This window comes from Eptatretus burgeri, chromosome 13, assembly GCF_056783735.1.
Source record: "Eptatretus burgeri isolate ZD-2024b chromosome 13, Ebu_testis_v1, whole genome shotgun sequence".
Classification (NCBI taxonomy): Eukaryota; Metazoa; Chordata; class Myxini; order Myxiniformes; family Myxinidae; genus Eptatretus; species Eptatretus burgeri.
Genome location: NC_140973.1, coordinates 56,889,603 through 56,906,540, shown reverse-complemented (window position 1 = coordinate 56,906,540; position 16,938 = coordinate 56,889,603). Strand labels below are relative to the sequence as shown.

Sequence of the window (16,938 nt, the reverse complement as noted above, 5' to 3'; positions counted from 1 at the left end):
GAGAGGCTTAGGAAAGTGGGCGGAGCTTAGGGAAAGTGGACGTGGTTGATGAAAAGTGGGAGTGGCGTAGGAAGGTGGGAGTGGCGTAGGAAAGTGGGCATGGCTTATGGAAAGTGGGCGTGGCTTATGAAAAATATTGTGTGGCTCAGGAGGTGTGGTCAAACAAGACCATTGAGAGAAGTTTATCGGGTTTTCCGTGTGTGTGTGTGTGTGTGTGTGTGTGTGTGTGTGTGTGTGTGTGTGTGTGTGTGTGTGTGTGTGCGCGTGTGTGTGCGTGTGTGCGTGTGTGCGCGCGTGCGCGCGCAACGCGAGGCTCCACAGCACAAACCAGCAAACCGATAATTTATTTATTTCCCGAAAACGATTCCCCACCCACACACCACCTCCAATTATTTATTTATTTTCCGAAAACGATTCCCCACCCACACACCACCTCCAATTATTTATTTATTTACCGAAAACGAATCCACGACCCACACACCACCTTTAATTATTTATTTATTTGCCGTAAACGATTCCACGACCTACACACTACTTTTAATTATTTATTTATTTCCCGAAAACGATTCCACGACCCACGCACTACCTCCAATTATTTATTTATTTACCGTAAACGATTCCCCACCCACACACCACCTTTAATTATTTATTTACCGTAAACAATCCCATGACCCACACTCTGCCTCCAATTATTTATTTATTTTCCGTTAACGATTCCACGATCCACACACCACCTCCAATTATTTATTTATTTTCCGTTAATGATTCCACGATCCACACACCACCTTCAATTATTTATTACAGCGCGTGTGCTGTATACAATTGCACCGAGTTTGAAATGTCCCCGGTGTCTACCACATCTCCAGTGTCCCGGTGTCCCCCCCCCTCCCCCACGTGTCGGTGACAGCCAATGACGGCCGTCCGGAAGATGCAGTGCGTAACCTAGACCGAAATGGCGACAATTGATGGAAATACCCGAGTATTTCAATGGAAATTTGTGAAACGAACGTGTTATAAATGTGAAAACCATTGAATTTATTGCTTGACGGAAAAAAAAGCAAGAAACGCGCCCCTCTCATGTACGAACGACCGAAAGACGTCATTTCCGCCCACCATCGCATTTCGCACCGAAAGACGTCATTTCCACCCACCATCGCATTTCGCGCCGAAAGACGTCATTTCTGCCCATCATCACATTTCGTGCCGAACACTGAAAGCTAAGTTCTTCTTATGCTATCATTCTTTTGCGGCCCCCTGCCACGCTGTATCGAACGATTTCATTCCTTCTATGATATATAAAGGTGCTTATCACAATAATAACAAGATTTTTACATTTTAAATATTAAGTCCGCTTTGTAATTGTTTTTCAACTGAAAAAGTGTAAATTGTATATTTTAACATTAGTGTACTCTTTGCTTCACCACACGCGCTGTATTGAAGGATTTCACTTGTTTATTTACCGAAAACGATTCCCAAGCCACACACCACCTTCAATTATTTATTTATTTATTTACCGAAAACGATTCCACGACCCACACACCACTTTATTTATTTATTTACCGTAAACGATTCCCCACCCACCACCTTCAATTATTTATTTATTTACCGAAAACGATTCCCCATCCACACACCACCTCCAATTATTTATTTATTTTCCGTAAACGATTCCACCACCCACACACCACCTCCAATTATTTATTTATTTAACATTTTGGATTCTCCTCCCAACACACCACCTCCAATTATTTATTTATTTACCGAAAACGATTCTCCACCCACACACCACCTCCAATTATTTATTTATTTACCGAAAACGATTCCACGACCCACACCACCTCCAATTATTTATTTATTTTCCGTAAACGATTCCACCACCCACACACCACCTCCAATTATTTATTTATTTAACATTTTGGATTCTCCTCCCGACACACCACCTCCAATTATTTATTTATTTACCGAAAACGATTCCACGACCCACACACCACCTCCAATTATTGGATTCGCTATATATCCCTTATTGTGGGGTTTTGTGTGTGTGTGTGTGTGTGTGTGTGTGTGTGTGTGTGTGTGTGTGTGTGTGTGTGTGTGTGTGTGTGTGTGTGTGTGTGTGTGTCTGCATCGCGAGGCTCCACAGCACAAACCAGCAAACCGATTTCGATGAAACTTTGCCAACATGTGCAATATGTGTTGGGAATGTGCGCGTTTGAATTTCGTTGCCGAGCAACCACCCATTGCTGTGCAGCGGCCAAAAAACCGCGTGCAGTATTTTCAATACTTGTCCTTCAGTTTTGAATGTAGAGAATCGAGGCTTCGGAATTAAACACTTCGAGATATTTAGAAAATTTTACTTGAGCGGATTTTTGATTGAGGTTTTATTTTTCAAATGGTAGTCCTTCAAAAATAGGGTGTCTATTCACCGTCATTTTTTATGAGGGCCTGAGGAAAGTGGGCGGAGCTTAGGGAAAGTGGACGTGGTTGATGAAAAGTGGGAGTGGTGTAGGAAAGTGGGCGTGGCTTGTGGAAAGTGGGCGTGGCTTATGAAAATATTGTGTGACTCAGGAGGTGTGGTCAAACAAGAGCATTGAGAGAAGTTTATCGGGTTTCCGTGTGTGTGTGTGTGTGTGTGTGTGTGTGTGTGTGTGTGTGTGTGTGTGTGTGTGTGTGTGTGTGTGTGTGTGTGTGTGTGTGTGTGTGCGTGCAACACGAGGCTCCACAGCACAAACCAGCAAACCGATTATTATTCAAATGGTAGTCCTTCAAAAATAGGGTGTCTATTTACCGTCATTTTTATGAGGAGTGCCAGTTGGCAAAATACGCAATAGGAAAAATCTTGCCAGGCAGAGGAACACTTGTATGTGAACCAATACGTCTTGGCAATGAATCTTCGTTGGTGGATCAGTCAGAAAGAAAAGCATCGTATCCAGCGCTTCGATCCTAGCGAATCCCTCGTTGCCTACCGGCTTGTCTTCTTCTTCTTTCGTATGCAGCACAAGGCTGTGGGGTAGCATCATCGGCTGAGGGTGTGGGTGCCCCACTGATGCAGTTTGTTCATGGTGCTTGGCGATAGCTCGCCTACTCTTTGCGAAAGGCACCATGGTATCTTTGACGTCCACAAACTAATACCAGCAGACGAAACTCCATTGCCGATGCAGAGCAACAGTATATGATGATATCTCAAAAAATTGTGGATGAGTTATGACAAAATGAGTTGTGACAAAACCAGGTGGATGAGTTTGTTACGTGACAAGAACAAGCCGATTCGATTTTGGTTCAGTTCCGGTTGCAAATCTGGCTCAGTTGCATAGTGAGGCCGATCACAAAACGTACACTGTTCAGCCTGGTGGAGGTATGCGCTCTTCCGAGTGCCGTTCTAATTTTCAATTGCAACCAACTGCTGTCACTCGAGACGTTAAATGTGTTGAACAGATATAATCATTGAGAATTGCCGGATTACTCTATGTGTTCCCATCGTGTGCTGCCTTTTTGGCTGCTGGCTGCATCATTGGCTCGGGGCGTGGCTATGTCGCCGATGCAGTGCCCCAATTACCAGTACACTCGTGCTCATTTTGCCGACCTCAGAAGGATGACAGGCTGAATCAACCCCCTGGTATTAATTCAGCGGCCAACGAGGCTCGAACTCAGGACCCTAGGATCCCAAGCCTACGCCAGTCTACACTCTTTGTGGAACTGCAGAATGATTTGATGTCAGTGTTCATGAAGTGTGAAATTAATATTTCCTCCTCACTTGAAGTCAATAATGTTCGTGCAAAGTGGGTACCTAAGGAACTCACCCTTGATCAAAAAGCAATACCTGAAGCCATTACAATACAACTCCTAAAATGCTGCCAGACAGTGGGACATGATGTATTGAAGAGGAGTGTGACATGTGATGAGACCTCGGTCCATCATTTCTTGCCAGAGTAAAAGTGATCGAGCTTGCATGGAGTGGAGACATTGTTGGTCCCACCACTAAAAACGTTCAATGTCCAGCCATCAGCTTGAAAGCTTTGGGACTCTAATGTGGAACTTCTTCAACATTGGAAAACCACATTCAATGTCCAGCCATCAGCTTTGAAAGCTTTGGGACTCTAATGTGGAACTTCTTCAACATTGGAAAACCACCGATGCACAGTTCTACAGTGACTCCTTGCACAATGAAGTGAGAGAAGCAATACACAGACGACAGCCAGGTATGCTTCCTCGGCACCTGACTTTACTGCATTGTCATGCTCATCCCATCACAAAGTGCGGTAAAGGGTCAGGATGTTCAAAGAGCTCCCCCCCCCCTTTCCCAGAGAGTCTGGACTTTGTAACATAATGGTTTTCATCTCTGAACCATTCAAAACACATCCAGGTGGCATTAAGGTGTACAAATAACAAAGGTGTCGAAGCACATGTCCCAAACGTTTATTTCTGCACAGTGACATCAAGACAATGGCACATCAGTGGTGCAGGTGTGTACGTATTTTAGCACAATACCGTTTTAAATCGATGGTGTCACAAACTTCAGTGTACCTTTTTGATTTTTCTTTCATAGGTTGTTCACATCAACCTGATCCTTGCTCTGACAGGGAGGGCAAAATTAATGCACACAACTCTGAGGAAAACCATGAAGGTGTCCGAGGTCTGTGTATATAATCATAGAATGTAAATTAACCGTGAAGATGAGTCGGTATCGACATGAGGTTTAGTGAATATTGAGAATGGAATTGAAAAAGTGCTTTTGCTTGTCAACTCGTACATTGCTCTACGCTAGTCTTGATCAATAACGATGTTTTTTTAATTTTTATTTTTAAACAATGTCAGGGCTCGTATAAGAGCTAACACACATAACGTATAACAAGGGGAGCAGGAGACGAGGGATGGGAGAGGGAAGCGGAAAACAGTGGAGAATAGACACATGAGGAGATCTGTGGAAGGGAGAGAAATGTGGCAAGGTGCACGTGGTAAATATGATGCACACTCCAGGGACTTTCAGGAAGGGCAGTGTAATACCCTTCCAGTGTTTCAGGAAGGGCAATGTTTTGAGAACAATGTTATATTGTTACGAATCTGGAAGCCATGAGCACTCAGCATACAGGTCCTATAGCTCAGTTATTTCATTAAGTAAATGTGGATAGATAGCTCCCCGTCCCTTGTTTAATGGGTAATTGAATGTACATGCGCTGCGAAGTTACTTTGATAGTCAGGGTTTTCTTTCATTTTTACACCCCTCATAACGACAACACCAGCATCACCCTCACCTTCACCTCACTCTGACCAATGCAATTGCCTACGTGTGTCAGCACATATGTGGGCGGAGCCCATGCAGGATACTTGTTCCTCTGCCTGTTTGGAGGGTGGTCCGCAGCAACGGCCGTCAAGCCCCCCCCCCCCTCCGGTCCAATCAACGGCCTTGGCGCCCGTTTTGGCCAATGACAGGGCGACGAGCACATTTTGCGCACCAAAACCGTCCAGTGAGGGAGAGCGGGGAGGGAGGAGGTGTCCCCCCCCCCGGAAAAGGGTGAGTAAGGTTGCGGTGCGATCGGAAAAAAGAAGAGAGTTTTTGGTTGTTAGGACGAGCGCTGACGGAGCTCTCGACTCTGCTCGCGTCTCGCTGGCGCCTGGTTCTTCCATCGCTCTCGCTGGCACCTGGTTCTTCCATCGCTCTCGCCTGGTTCTTCCATCGCTCTCACTGGCGCCTGGGTCTTCTGACCGCTTCGCGACGCTGGTCCGTGTCGCTCGTCTCGTCGACGACCGCACGAGGTGGGAAGGTCCATGTCCTTCTGGGTGTGTGTGTGTGTGTGTGTGTGTGTGTGTGTGTGTGTGTGTGTGTGTGTGTGTGTGTGTGTGTGTGTGTGTGTGTGTGTGCCCGTCTGTAAGTAGAAATCGTTAAGTGCTGGCTCTGTGTACATTGCATTTTCTTATAGTCGGATAACTCTGCTCCTTGCCTGCCTCCCCCTTTCCCCCATTATAAATAAACCCATGTGTTAAATGTATCAGCTCGTTTTTGTGGTTCTTCTATTGGTTTAACGTGGTGCGTGTTGGGAGAAGTAAAGAAGGCCGTTGTTGCCGTAGTGGTGTGCATTTGGGACTGACGGAAGCTCGGTGACCATCCGCTCGGGTCACGCACGGGTCGAGCGCGCATATGGCTCGTCCCGTACGAGTGCCGTCGAGGGTGTGAATACTCGGTAGCTCACCATGTGGGTCTAGGTATTTTGAAGTTTGGCAAATAACCCTGAACCAAGTGGTGGAATTATTGACGATTCACGGTCCGGGAAGGGACCCGTACCTTCGGAATTTTCCGAAAGGTACGATCTAGATTCCAGGTGTTCGGTAGAGTCGACCCTACTGCTCCATCTCGCGGTCATATTCGCAGCCGATACCCAGCCCGCAACAATATCACCTCCTGCTTTGCACCCCTCCTTGCCCCCAACCTCTATTCCTCTATGCAAGTTCTTCCCAAAACGTTTTGTGTATATATGTATATGTATATATATATATATATATATATATATATATATATATGTATATGTATATATATATATATATATATATATATATATATATATATATATATATATAGGTGAGATATCTCTGTAAGTACATGTGTAGTTAGCCCCAAACCCGTTGTTTAGAGGGAATAAATGTGATTCATTCGGGCTGCGACCCTTTGAGATAGCCGTTTTTCTGTTCTATCTTTATTTTGAACCAACCACGTCTCAGCCGCCATCACACAACAACCACCAAACGCAACGCCGCTTCATAACAACAACAACGCCAACAGCCACGACCTTTCCTTCACAACTCGCTCCCGCAAACATCCCATCACCGCCATTCCAAACGTCGCCATGGCCATGGACCACCACTTTAAACCCTCCACCACCTTCGCCTCTCCTTCTGCGGACATTCCCGCACCGCTTGTGGGCACCGAGCGTCAGGCTATCCTGGCCTCGTGCGGGACGTGCGCCGAGCCGCGGGTGCAAATTGCGGCCTTTCCGAGGAGAAGTCGGATCAGGAATGATACACGCCCACTTCTGATCCATCCAATCAGCAAGCGCAGGGCGGTTTAGCCCCGCCTCCAGGCGCGTCGGTGTAGAATCGATATATGCAAATTCGAGGATCAGGGGAGACTCACGCCCCTTTTTCTCCGTCCAATGGGTGAGCGTGGCTCCACCCCTGAGCTCGTTCTGATCCAGAAATTTGCATATGGGTTCTCCTGCCGGACTATAAAGTGCCGAGCGCAGGGCGAATTTGAGAAGAGTCAAGTCGGGTCTGGAGGAGAGTCAGTCTGTCGGAGGTTGGAGTCTGTCGGGGTTCGGAGTCTGTCGGGGAGCTGCAGAGAGAGGAAGCCTGGAGCGCGGTCGAGGTGATTTGCTGCAGTCGGCTGAGGAGAATTGCGGAGGGGACCGGATAGCTCGGGTCCGAGGCAAGGAAGACGGCGGTCGGCGACGAGCTCGCAGTGGAGTCGCTCGTCGCGGGACCCAAGCAAGCCAGCGATCCTCTTTCCCCAGAGCATCAACAATTCCCCCCTTCCCCCCCCCCGCACTGAGATAGTGTGAAAAGGGGGGCCCCGATCCCACCCCACTCCCAGCAGTGCCAACGAAACCCGCGAAGGAGCGCGGAGTCGGGGCACCGCCGCGCCGCCACATTTGCGGCTCATCACAAGACACGGGTAGGATCCACCCGGTCTCGCGGCCCACAGGCCCCGTCTGTCCCCTTGTCTTTGAGGGTGGCCCTTTTCTTTTGCTTTTGAGTAAATGTGTTGTCGGCGCCGTCTGTAAAGTAAAACTGTGTAAGTGTTGCCGTGTGCACGCGTAGTCGGTAGTAGATCTGCATTGTTGTGTTTCTATTGTAGCATCTGCTTTTGGTGCATAATTGTTGTAATTGTATATGTGTGCTATCCGTGTGCCGCGGAATAAATGTGCATTATGTTGAACTGTTTTTCCCGTTTCGCTTCGTCTTTTCTTTAATTGAATCTCCATCTTGCTTCACGTAAAGGGTTGGTAGTGGGCTTAATACGCCCGATAATTAATTAATCGGAACCGTCGAGGCCGACGATAACACCGCTCGGTTATCCCGATAGTACGGAACGGGTCGCTTAAGTGGCCCGTGTCCGGAGTCGACGTATGGCGAGGTGCGATCGCCCGGTCTACCCTCCGCGTGGGTACTTAGGTAGGTCGAATTTGGCGAACAACCCTATCCCACGCGGGGGCCGATTGGCACGATTGTGCTGAGGCTGAAAGGCCCACCCGTGACTAGCTCCCGGCGTTAGTCCAAGAGGGTCACGACAGAATTGTCCGTCCGGTGGGTGACGTGCCGCGATTCGAGTTACGTGGCCGTTCGCACGCCGGCGGGCGCGAATTCGCAACTATATATGTATATGTATATATATATATATGTATATATATATATAGATCTATATATATATATGTATATATATATATATATTTATATATCTCTATATACATATATACATATGTATATATAAATATATATATATATATATATATATATATATATATATATATATATATGGAGATTGCATGAAAGTTTTAATTTTTATATTATCACTTCTGTCAACTGTTCTTTGTGACATGAATTTTTTTTTTTTTGTTATTTTTTGCAAAAGTTTTTACAAGAGAAAGAAAGTCTGTACATTACATCACATTATGTAAAACAAGTGTTTGCAAAAACGCAAAGGTCATGGTGGCTGGTTACTCGGAAGGATGACAGGACATGATATTAGGGGTGGGGGTAGAAGTGGGCGGTGGGAGTGGGAGGTATGCAAACTCGACTAAAAAATAAAAATAAAAAACCAATGTCACCCGCAGGGTGACCTGTATCTTGCCAAAAGGTGACCACGTGTGACTTCTTTAAGGTCACACTGAGGTGAACAGAGCTGCTATCCACCAGGAGCGACTCCTTGAGGAATATCTGCCTACGAGAGATTCCGATGAGAATCGTTCTACAGAGTAACCATGAAAAATATGCGTTGCCTCATAACGTCACCAAATGACGTCATAATGTCTCAAGCTTGACATATCTAGAAAGCACTCATCGAGGTGTTCAATTTGAGGTACTACACAATATGGTTCCTAAAACTTGAAAATTTGACCTTGGGGTCAAATATGTTTGACCTCAGGCGCTAACCATGAAGGTCAAGGCCAATCGCCACCAAAAATTAATCAGCTGAGCGCCAAACCATGAACTATATTCCCATGAAGTTTGAAGATGATCCGATCAAAATTACTCAAAAAACAAGGGTTTCGTCGACTCCCCTGATTTGCGACAAAGTGACCTTGACCTTTGACCTTGACCTTCAAAATTTTGTGCACTGAAAGGGACCTCTATAGGCCTCTGATATGCGAAGTTACAAAAATTTCCGATTATAACTGTGCTCTGTAGAATTTTTTATACATGATTACAGACAAACAAACAAACAAACAAACAAAAAAAACATTCAAGCTGACTAACATATCTTGCAAAAACTTCGTTTTGGCAAGATAACTTTTTGTGATGCACTGCAGTACCACCAGTGGTCGAGGCACAATCATGGAGCATGTCCTTCTTCGTTATTAGGACATAAAGCTGGATATGTGGTTGTGTATATGAAAGATCACAAGGTGTTTTGAAAAAGAGTAGGCAATTGTGGTGAAATTTCCAGCTTGTAAAGGTTAAAGGGATATCGATAATAAGTTATATAAAATTAATCGTAAGGTTAGTGTCATAGAATATAAACACAAAGTAATCGGTAAAGTTCATGGGATGTGGATAAAGTGCATGACAGAATCGTCTTGGCCTTTAAAACCCCAGACTACAGTTTAAATCTGACCATACTGACTTCCTTTCATCAAAATGCAACAGCCGATACATTTTATTGATGTATACTCCAACTTGTTCATTTTTGTTCTTCTGTCTCATGTCTTTTGTGTCGTCTTCCTATTCCCCCTCCATCTCTGCATTCCCCCTCCATCTCTGCATCCCCCCTTCATCTCCGCATTCCCCCTTCGTCTCCTCATTCCCCCTTCGTCTCTGCATTCCCCCTTCATCTCTGCATTCCCCCTTCATCTCCGCATACCCCCTCCGTCTCCTCATTCCCCCTCCGTCTCCGCATTCCCCCTCGGTCTCCGCAACACCCCTCGGTCTCCGCATCACCCCTCGGTCTCCGCATCACCCCTCGGTCTCCGCATCACCCCTCGGTCTCCGCATCACCCCTCGGTCTCCGCATCACCCCTCGGTCTCCGCATCACCCCTCGGTCTCCGCATCACCCCTCGGTCTCCGCATCACCCCTCGGTCTCCGCATCACCCCTCGGTCTCCGCATCACCCCTCGGTCTCCGCATCACCCCTCGGTCTCCGCATCACCCCTCGGTCTCCGCATCACCCCTCGGTCTCCGCATCACCCCTCGGTCTCCCCATCACCCTCCGTCTCCGCATTCCCCCTCCGTCTCCGGAATTCCCCCTCCGTCTCCGCATTCCCCCTCCGTCTCCGCATTCCCCCTCCGTCTCCGCATTATCCCTCCGTCTCCGCATTACCCTCTGTCGCCTCATTCCCCCTCGGTCTCCTCATTCCCCCCCGGTCTTCTCATTCCCCCTCGTTCTCCGCATTACCCCTCGTTCTCCGCATTGCCCCTCGGTCTCCGCATTGCCCCTCGGTCTCCGCATTGCCCCTCGGTCTCCGCATTGCCCCTCGGTCTCCGCATTGCCCCTCGGTCTCCGCATTGCCCCTCGGTCTCCGCATTACCCTTACGTTATCCCCTTTCCAATATCTGGTTGGATAGTTTTGTTGGATTGTATTTGTTTATTTATTTCTATGCTTGAGCAAGTATTGTGATAGCATCAATTTGATGAGCTCTAAGACATTTCACACAGGTTACTGAGTGGTACCTGCACAACGGAGTTTTGCACAAAAAGAGTGGCTACTGTTCTAATTATCAGCGATTTATACCTTTTTTTCTGTAACCGTTTTAAATGAGCCACGGTTTCCACCGGGAACGAAAACATGCGTATTTGAAACATCCCCCGAGATTGCACTTGCCAAAGCGAAACAAGTGCCAGGTTTCTCCAAAAGCTACTTTATTTTGCTTTTTCAGGAGCTCTTAAAGTCTTTGATTGAAACTGTGCATCCCACAAACCTTTTCTCACAGAGTAGAATTGCATTTTATTTGTGGAATTCCTCCAACTCTGCTGTCTGTCCAAACTTGTTAAACATTTTGCTTTGGTTGTTACGGCAGTAATAATTGCACGATATAAATAACGCTTTGTCGTTTCTAAACCAGAACTTGCAGGGAACTGAAGAATGCTGTCATGTTCATGTTGTCAGTCAAGGAGCAGTGGGAGAAATCGAAATATAATTGTAAACTCCATTGTTCTTGCATCCTCCATAACCCATGGCATTGTTTGACTAATTTTTCTCATTCACCTGACCAGAATCTTCTTGTTTCTGTCAGCGCTGTGTTTTTGAAATCCTGAACACATTATTACTTGGCAGGTAATTAAAAGACGTCACTCACCCGGAGAGTCATGGGAGCGGATCTTGCTCCGAGTTGGACGTATGCATAACGTATTAGTAACGTACACAGAACGTTTCGATAACATATAGATAACTTGTACCAACGAATGCTGAGCGTGTTGTCGGCGTTCACAACCTATGCCCAACGATAGTCTAACTTATGCATAGCGCGGCAGCGTATCGCCGACAATCACGTGGCGTAGCCTATTAAAAGGTTGCGGCTCGACGATTCAAATCATAACCGCACTAGACATCGAAGTGTCAAGCCGCTGTCACACCTTGACGTTTTAGCCAGCGTATGCCGACGTATGAAAAATTTGCCGAATACGCTGGCACACGTCGAATACGTTATGGGTAAGTTTTGTATACGTTAAGAGCATGCTGAAGCACGCTGGCATACGTCGTAGTACGCCGAGTACGTCGACAAATTTTCAGCATGTTGAAAATTTTTCGACATATCCAGCGTATGACGCACACGTTCCGCATACGCTGGCATAAGTTGTAGGCACGTTACGTGATCGTTGACACACGTCGACACACGCTACTTGTAAGTTACTCATAAGTCGAAACACGTCGAGGTAATGATTAGCGTACCCGAAACTTATTTCTAACCTATGAGTAACGTGCTTTGAACCTATGTGTAACGTATCTCCAACGCACATTGACGTATGTAGATGTATTTGACGTCTTCTGGACGACCACAGAACTTACTGAACATGTTACTAACTTACATCTACCATATAATGGCGTATTGGCAGCCTTTAGGGGAATTGGTATATAAAAATGGGGTTCACGCAGGAGGAACCCGTCAGTGTTCCAGACTCCATGATTTTTTTTTCTTCGGCATGACTGTGATGTTGACACTTCGATTTCTCGTGCGGTTATGATTTAAGTCGTTGAGCGGCAGCCTATTAATTATATTATATTATAACCGCACTAGAAATCAAAGTGTCAACATCACCGTCATGCCGAAGAAAAAAACAAACAAAAAAAACATGGAGTCTGGTACACTGACGCTAAACATTACCTCGACGTGTTTCGACTTATGAGTAACTTACAAGTAACGTGTGTCGACGTGTGTCAACGATCGTGTTACGTGCCTACAAGTTATGGCCAGCGTATGCGGAACGTGTGAGTCATACACTGGCATACGTCAAAAAATTTCAAGCATATTAAAATTTGTCGACAGCTCGGCGTACTATGACGTATGCCAGCATGCTACGACGTATGCCAGCGTTCTACGACGTATACCAAACTTACCCACAACGTATTCGACGTCTGCCAGCGTTTTAGACAAATTTTTCATACGTCGGCATATGCTGGCTAAATCGTCAAGGTGTGACAGGGCCTTGAGGTAGTGGTCTGTTGCTATTACATGACCCAGGTGAAATTTTTTGTCTTGATGAAAAAATTTGTAATTTCCCCATAGGTTTGCATTAATTGGTGGCAACTTTTACTTAATAATTGTTTTCTCTCCAAGGATCATTTCAGTATTTTAGGATGGGACAGACTGATGGACAGCCAAACAGCATTGGTGTAGATACACACTCTCCCTCTCTCCCTCTCTCTCTCCCTCTCCCTCTTTTCATGGCAAATCCTCCCCCTCCATCTACTTTCTAAACAATCCTCTTGAGGAAGTTCATTCATTCAAACTCCTGGGTCTCACGATCAGCCATGATCTTTTATGGGTAGACCACATTTTAAAGTTGGCTTCCAAACCCAGTCAAAGTTGGTCTCCAAATGGGCATCCTCCATCGTACAAAGTCCTTCCTTGGCACACCTGAATTCTTGTCACTGACAAGGCCTTCATCCACACTTGATGGAGTATTGCTCTCCTTTCTGTGCTGGCTCCCCTACCTCACATTTTGCTCTGCTTGACACCATGGAAACCAAGGCCTTCAAGATCATTGGAATGTCCCATAATGAAGCTGAATCTATGGGTCTCATCACAGACAGGTCGGTGGTCTCTGTCTTATACCAACCACCTCCTTTCTGGTCTTGTACCCTCTGATTTTTTCCATGCTTTGTCGTCTTCTCCCACCAAGATTTCTGCAGCATGCACACGGTCCACCATCAACCCCCTTCTGGTGAAACTCCCAAAATCCAGAATCACTGCTCGCCTCCAGTTTTTCGTTCCTCTTTATTTTGTTCAAACTTCCACATTATCTTGAATGTCATTCTTCCCTTGAGGTGTTCAAGGCAGCTGTTCACCAACATCTCAGGCCAAAACCATTATTTTTACTGCCTCCGTTAACCCCCCCCCCCCGAAAAAAAAATCCCCATGCCCACCTCCTTCCAGATTTCCAGTTGTTCCTTCCTGAAAGTTTGCTTCTGTATCCATCTTGTCCACCCCGTGCATTCTCCCCTACCCGTCTTTCCTCCTCACACCCATTGTCCACGTCTCCATCTATTTTTGTCCAACGACCCTGCTGTTGGTGTCCCCCCCTCTCCTGTTGCTTCTGTTCTGTTGCATCCTGATCCATTCAGTGTTCTCGTTCTTCCACGAGCTATGACTGCTATTAATATATTTATCCAGTTACTTTTTATGTTTTATTGTAAATTCCCACCCGGCATGTCTGTGAAGAGGATCGAATGTGTCTCGACACTGAAAATAATCATTTTTTGAAGTGTAATGGCGTTTTTAGAATTATTTTCCTCTTCACTCCAAAGGTGAAGAGCTGTGTCATCGACTTGGTTTTGTTTTAATTTGGACCGATGTGTGATCTTCGCTCCCTGGCAGTTTGGATTCAGTTGTGTTGCTATCAGTTAGACTATTTATAAGCAGGTGTATAGCTACATATTAAATGGCTGTTGTTATAAAAGGGCTCCAACAGTGACTGTCATTTTTGTTGCACACTTGTTTTTTCTGTGCCCTCACTAATCTTCGAGCAGATCGCATGTTGCGTACCTTTTAACTCTAAATAGGCATGTAGTACAACTTTTGCATGGGGTGTACGCCTTTGCTCAGAGTTCTCGTGCGTTGACAAGGACATGCAGTGCCTTTAGAATCCTGTTGGTTTATGTAAACAGTGACATATTTTGCAAACAACTTTAATCTCTAATCCTATCACAGTTTCTTCTTTGAAGATGTTGCATTTTTTTCCCCATGCAGCATGATTTAAATCGCACGAAAAGCGCTTCCCACTGGAGTGAGCGATCCTGGTGTTTTTGATGAACATATTGAAAGGGAAGTAGGAAAAAAAATCTGGAATGTTTGGGATAGGTTGGTGGGGGTAAGGGGGTGAGTTGGAATCATGTAATAAGGTCATTCCATGTCAAATCATCAAAGAATCTGCCGTCATCTCTCAGATTTTTGTAAAACTTTGGGAACCAATTGGGACCCATGAAAAATGGCAAAAACTCAAATATTTTTGCTAACAGCCTCTTAATTAGTGAGATACAGACTAACGAACTTTGGACTAATTAGCATGACGTCACGAATTCAAATTGCCATATCTCTAAAAGTATAACACCTAGAGAGCTGGTTTTGGTGTCATTTTAAAGGTATTTTCATGCCCTATGAATTTGTCTAGGCAACCTTTTCCTACCTCCAACCACAAAAAAGTTATCAAAAAATATAAATTTCGATCATGAATCCCCAAAAAATGTATCCTTCAAATTTCCTCAAATTCATCCCAGAGGTACCTTATGATGTCAAGAAGCTTCCACATAAGTTTTGTGATGGGCACTCCAATAGTTTCTGAGATATGAGCAATAATGTACATGTACGTATGGCATATAGGTTCGAAAATCAGCATTTGTAATGTATTATACAATCATTCTAACCTAGCCATGACAGGGAACACAGGGAACGACCATCAATTGCTTTGAAGTATCATATACTTTCATTTTCAACTGGGCCTGAGGGGAAGAAACAAGTGCTGCTGTTGCTGCATTGAAGAGGAAATTGAAAGCCTAAGTCAGGTTAGTGAACACTGTGTAGTTGAACTCACTTATTGATTATATAATACATTACAAATGCTGATTTTCGAACCTATATGCCATATGTACATGTACATTATTGCTCATATCTCAGAAACTATTGGAGTGCCCATCACAAAATTTATGTGGAAGCTTCTTGACATCATAAGGTACCTCTGGGATGAATTTGAGGAAATTTGAAGGATACATTTTTTGGGGATTCATGATTGAAGTTTATATTTTGTGATAACTTTTTTGTGGTTGGAGGTAGGAAAATGTTGCCCAGACAAATTCATAGGGCATGAAAATACCTTTAAAATGACACCAAAACCAGTTCTCTAGGTGTTATACTTTTAGAGATGTGGCAATTTGAATTCGCGATGTCGTGCTAATTAGTCCAAAGTTCGTTAGTCTGTATCTCACTAATTAAGAGGCTGTTAGCAAAAATATTTGAGTTCTTGCCGTTTTTCATGGGTCCCAATTGGTTCCCAAAGTTTTACAAAAATCTGAGAGATGACGGCAGATTCTTTGATGATTTGACATAGAATGACCCAATAGAGATATGAACTTCCGGAGCCAAGGGAAGAAATGTCTCTTGCTAGCATGGCCATTTTGATGTTAAAATAGTCCGTTGGTATTAGATATGGAAACGCCAATCAATGAATGTAATACAAGCATGAAAACTATCCCTTATCCTTGTGTGAAACCTCAGTCTTGTCATAATAACGATTATCCTCTGGTATCAGTCTGAAATCTAGTTTGCGTATTGTTGGTTTTATTGATTTTGCCACTTGTTAACATATCTGTCTGTCTGTATCTCACACTATCACAAACAAACTTTACTATCCTTTGGCGTACTGTTTATAGCAGGTAATGGGTTGGTTTTATGAATTGCTTTTCAATATTTACTGTATTAAGAGGCACAGTTAGCATTACCGTACTTACATACAACTCTTCAGATGATTAAGCTAAAAAAAACAATTTTATCTCTAGGTTTTATAAAGTAATTTTGGCCTTTTTTGAAATCTGAACTAATTTGATAACAAATGAACGAATTTTTAGTTTCTGTTTGCTGCTGATATTACAGTGGTTAAACATTCATATGATCAATATTGCTGAGTATCATACCACGGTGCAGTGATGGAGGTATTTTTTTATCCATTTTGCTAGGAAAAGCAAATTAGGTCCAAGGTTGGCTGACCATGATTTGAGCGACAGTAGTTACATGCTGTGGAACGCTTCTTTACTCAATTGTGACCGTTGTGTGTGCTGCATTTGCATTTTGCAGTGCCATCTCCAGATGATTGGGCCTTTCTAGGCCACAAGGGACCTCGAGTGCTGCCAGGCATCTTCCATTACCTTCCACACCTTCAGGGCACAGTTGCTGGTCTGCGACCTGGTGTACTCGTCAGCAAGGGCAGAAAAGATGGTAGGTCAAGTGATTTGTCCCTCCCCCCTCACGCCTGTTCCCTGGTTTAACTCATGTACCCCGAGGGTTCAGCTTCCTCTCTCAGCTTCTCA

At 44.9% G+C, this 16,938-nt stretch overlaps 1 protein-coding gene across 8 annotated transcripts in view; it reads left to right on the top strand.

The window, feature by feature from the left end:
- The window catches only part of LOC147014537 (alpha-1,3-mannosyl-glycoprotein 4-beta-N-acetylglucosaminyltransferase B-like), a 209,970-nt gene that overhangs the window by 89,917 nt on the left and 103,115 nt on the right, over positions 1-16,938 (top strand). For all 8 annotated transcript variants that reach the window (XM_085852560.1, XM_085852555.1, XM_085852557.1 and 5 more), the window contains one exon: positions 16,706-16,846. In XM_085852560.1, coding sequence (XP_085708686.1) covers positions 16,706-16,846 — 141 coding nt within the window. The remainder of the gene's footprint in view (positions 1-16,705; positions 16,847-16,938) is intronic.